Source organism: Lactuca virosa, chromosome 2 (assembly GCF_052849685.1).
Source record: "Lactuca virosa cultivar CGN04683 chromosome 2, Lactuca_virosa_CGN04683_v6, whole genome shotgun sequence".
Lineage (NCBI taxonomy): Eukaryota > Viridiplantae > Streptophyta > Magnoliopsida > Asterales > Asteraceae > Lactuca > Lactuca virosa.
In genome coordinates, this window is record NC_136427.1 from 90,396,338 (window position 1) to 90,400,172 (window position 3,835).

A 3,835-nucleotide genomic window follows, 5' to 3' on the forward strand; every position below is an offset into this window, starting at 1 on the left:
AGGATTCGAGAAAAATTAACATTATTGGATTGAATCTTCCTTTAGATCCTACTGTAGTGGAGGATGATCTAGCTAAAGATCATGGATATGAAATATGTCATTATGTTGATGTTTTACGGTTTGTTTGATGAATTGCCACTCAATCAAAATCTTAGCTAGTTCATTCATATCTAGAATAAAATCATTCTGGTAGAACACACACACATCTAAGAACTATATCCTGTGTATTTTTCAGAGCATTAGCTACAAAGGGTTGTAGATATGGAATTTTTCCCGACTTATGGGATGTTGTTGAAGTATGAGTTGCCAAATTTGCATCTTCCTGCCAGATTTTTCTGCCCCACATGTCCATATGTTAGCCAAATAGAGCAGAAGGTAATAAAATTATCAATTTATCATACTCAATCATGCAATATTGCAACACATTGTTTTTCCTTTTCCTTGTAGTTAAATGCATCTTTTTTCTTCCCTTTTATAGGTCAAGATCAAAAGAAAGCAATGTTTGGTTAAAAAGGAGATTGACCCTATCATCACCCAAGATGACATGAAGAATGCACCAAAAACAGCTCAAGGTATTTATATGCTTCACAATTTGAGTAAAATGATGCACTTTTTCTTTTTTCAACTTTAATTTATGATGTTCTTTGTCTCTTGCAACCCAGATTGTGGTCACAACAAGGCTGCATACATCCAGTTTCAAACAAGGTCGGCTGATGAACCCATGACAATAAACTTCACCTGTAAGAAATATGGTAAATGCTGGCGTGAGGACTAAAATTCAAACCGAAGGGAAACCTGAATTTTTTTGCCTAAGATATTGAAACAAAGTGTTTCTATTATACTTTTGGTACTAATGAAATGAAGGTATGATTTTTTTATCTGTTTTACTTTTTTGCTAACAAACATGAATCTACAAATGTTGCTAAAATTCAGAATTCAGCTTTTGGGTTCAAAAGATGGGGAAGAAAAGGTCCATTTATCTGATATTGTGATTTACATGTGAATCACTTGTGATTCACATGTGAATCACTTGTGACACATGTGAATCATTTGTGATTTACATGTGAATCACATGTAATTCACATGTAAATCATCTTAATTATTTATTTTTTCTAACCATATAGTTTATTCTAATTGTTTCTATATTGAGCTTCATGAATCACTTGTGATTTACATGTGAATCACTTGTGATTCACATGTGAATCACTTGTGATTCACATGTGAATCACAAGTGACACATGTGAATCATTTGTGAATCACATGTAATTCACATGTAAATCATCTTAATTATTTATTTTTTCTAACCTTATAGTTTATTTTAATTTGTTTCATTTTAGCAATATATCACAAGTGAATCACATATGAATTACATGTGATTCACATGTAAATCACAAGTGAATCACATGTAATTCACAAGTAAATCACAAGTGATTCACATATGAATTACATGTGATTCACATGTAAATCACATGTAATTTACATACAAATCACATGTGATTCAAATATGAATTACATTTGATTTACATGTAAATCACAAGTGAATCACATGTAAATTTCATATGAATTACATGTGAGTCACATATAAATCACAAGTGAATCGCATATGAATTACGTCTATATGCACACATGTATTTTTGTGAGTTTTCTTGCATTAATCAATTTTTTTCTTGTAGATTTAGAAGAATTTGAGGAGAATATTGAAGATGTGAAAAATGATAAATTAAAGAAAATATGAAAATCTTGATACGAAGACATGAAAACGCTTTGAAATTTTGTAGTATTTTTTGTTTTTTTATATATTTTATTTTCTATCGAATAAAATACTTGTATTATTGTTTTTATAGATTATTAAATAAAAATGGATTTTTTTATATGATTACTTACTAATATTATAGTATAAGAAAGATGCATATATGTACTTGAAAAATATGCATATATGTACCTAAAACGTTGATTTTTTTTGTTAAAAAAAATTAGAGTTTTTTTTATTTAAATATTCTAGTTTTTTTTAATAATTTATTGATTTTTAAAATTTTACTTTTTAAAAAAAATGCAGTTTTATAAAAAAAATTGCAGTTTTTTTAAATGCATTTTTTTGAAAAAAAAATACAGTTTTTATTGAAAAATTGTAGTTTTTATGAAAAAAAAAATGTTTTTTTATAAAAAAAATGCAGTAATTTTTTAATTACAGATTTTTTTAAAAAAATATTTTTTTCAAATAGAAAATGAAAAAATCTCCATGTTTTAAAAAAAATCGAAAATTGTTAAAAAAAAATCTGAAATTTGATTTATTATGTTAATTTTTAGAACTTTTAATTAATATTTCCAATAACAAAAAAATTAAACATTAAATGAGATCGGTAAGATGACGATCGTGCCCTTAATGAGTTAATTTTGATCTAACGCTCCACCTTTAGTTCTCAGGTTCTCGGGAAACTATGAGTTCTCAACGGATCTCACCCCTATATATATATATATATATATATATATATATAGATATATATATATATATATAGTGGTTGAAATGAGAACCCAAAAAAGTTAAGAACCCCAAGAACTATTTTTTTAAAATGTTTTCATTAAGAACATTTTGGACTAATCAAATATTAATATTATATTAAACAAACTTTATATTCCCTAATTTACAACTAATTGTCACTCATTGTTGGACAGCCGTCGGACCACCGTCGGACCGCCGTCGGACCATTGTTGGACTAATAGTAAATTTAATGGCATTTTTTGGTTATATTCATTACTTAATAAAACAAATATTGTAGTTCTAATTTCTTTGGTAATTCTTTTTAATACATACCATTTTATTTTTGCAGCCAAATATACAAAATTTTAATTAAAAAAAATAGATTTATGTCTTGATAAACTCAATCTTCTCTTTTTTCTAAATTGTAGATTTCTTTACAAAAATATATCGTGTATGAGACATATTCACAGTTTTATAAACATATTAATTCAGTAATACACAATTTAATATTTTCATGCATACATTTATTCATATTTTAACACAAAGTTTATATAAAATATACAACTTAATACAGTACATTTTTAGTTTAATATATAAAATTCACAACATAACATAATACAATCAACTATATACTAATTCACATATTTAAAGTTAAACTCAAACTCTACTACCACCACCAACTACCGAACGCCACCACAAACCACCTGTGCCACCTTCACCACCATCATTCCTTTCAGATCTGTATATAAAATCATTAATTGATAGCTTAAATACTATATTCACAATTTAATATACCAATTAAATTACTTATTTAGAGTTTAATCAAATTAATTTAAAAACTTGTAACATCCCAAATTTCGAGCCCAAAAATTTCATTTTTGATTAAATAATTCACAACATAGTTTGCCAAAACATTTCCCATGCCATGTCATTTGTAAAAAGAAACATACAATGTGTCTGAAAATCATATTGTCAAAAGTAAAACAAATCAGAGTACATTCCCAAAAAACTCCATGCGGAAACCATGTGTGTGTGTGATGCGCTGCTACACCGCCGGCTCCTTCCCCTTGGACGAAGAGGTACCAGAAACCAAAACTGAAACTGTAAGCACAAAGCTTAGTGAGTTACCCCATCATACCATATACCATACAATCACATAACATACATACTACCGGGCAATTCTGGGGCGCCCGTCCTACCCATATTGAGCCATTCTGTGGTGCTGACCTACCCATGTCAAGCCATTCTGGGGTGCTGACCTACCCATGTCAAGCTATTCTGGGGTGTTGACCTACCCTCCGGTCTATCTCAACTGAACACGGGAACTATTTCACCCCTACTACTAACACATAATAT

At 28.7% G+C, this 3,835-nt stretch overlaps 1 protein-coding gene across 1 annotated transcript; it reads left to right on the plus strand.

Annotated features, from left to right (window-relative positions):
* Positions 1-261: 261 nt before the first annotated feature.
* LOC145156443 (uncharacterized) lies at positions 262-967 on the plus strand. The gene is made up of 3 exons (XM_079075812.1): positions 262-375; positions 479-596; positions 663-967. Exons 1-3 carry the CDS (start codon positions 262-264, stop codon positions 773-775), a joined length of 345 nt encoding a protein of 114 aa, XP_078931938.1. The 3' UTR covers positions 776-967.
* The last annotated feature ends 2,868 nt before the right edge of the window (positions 968-3,835 follow it).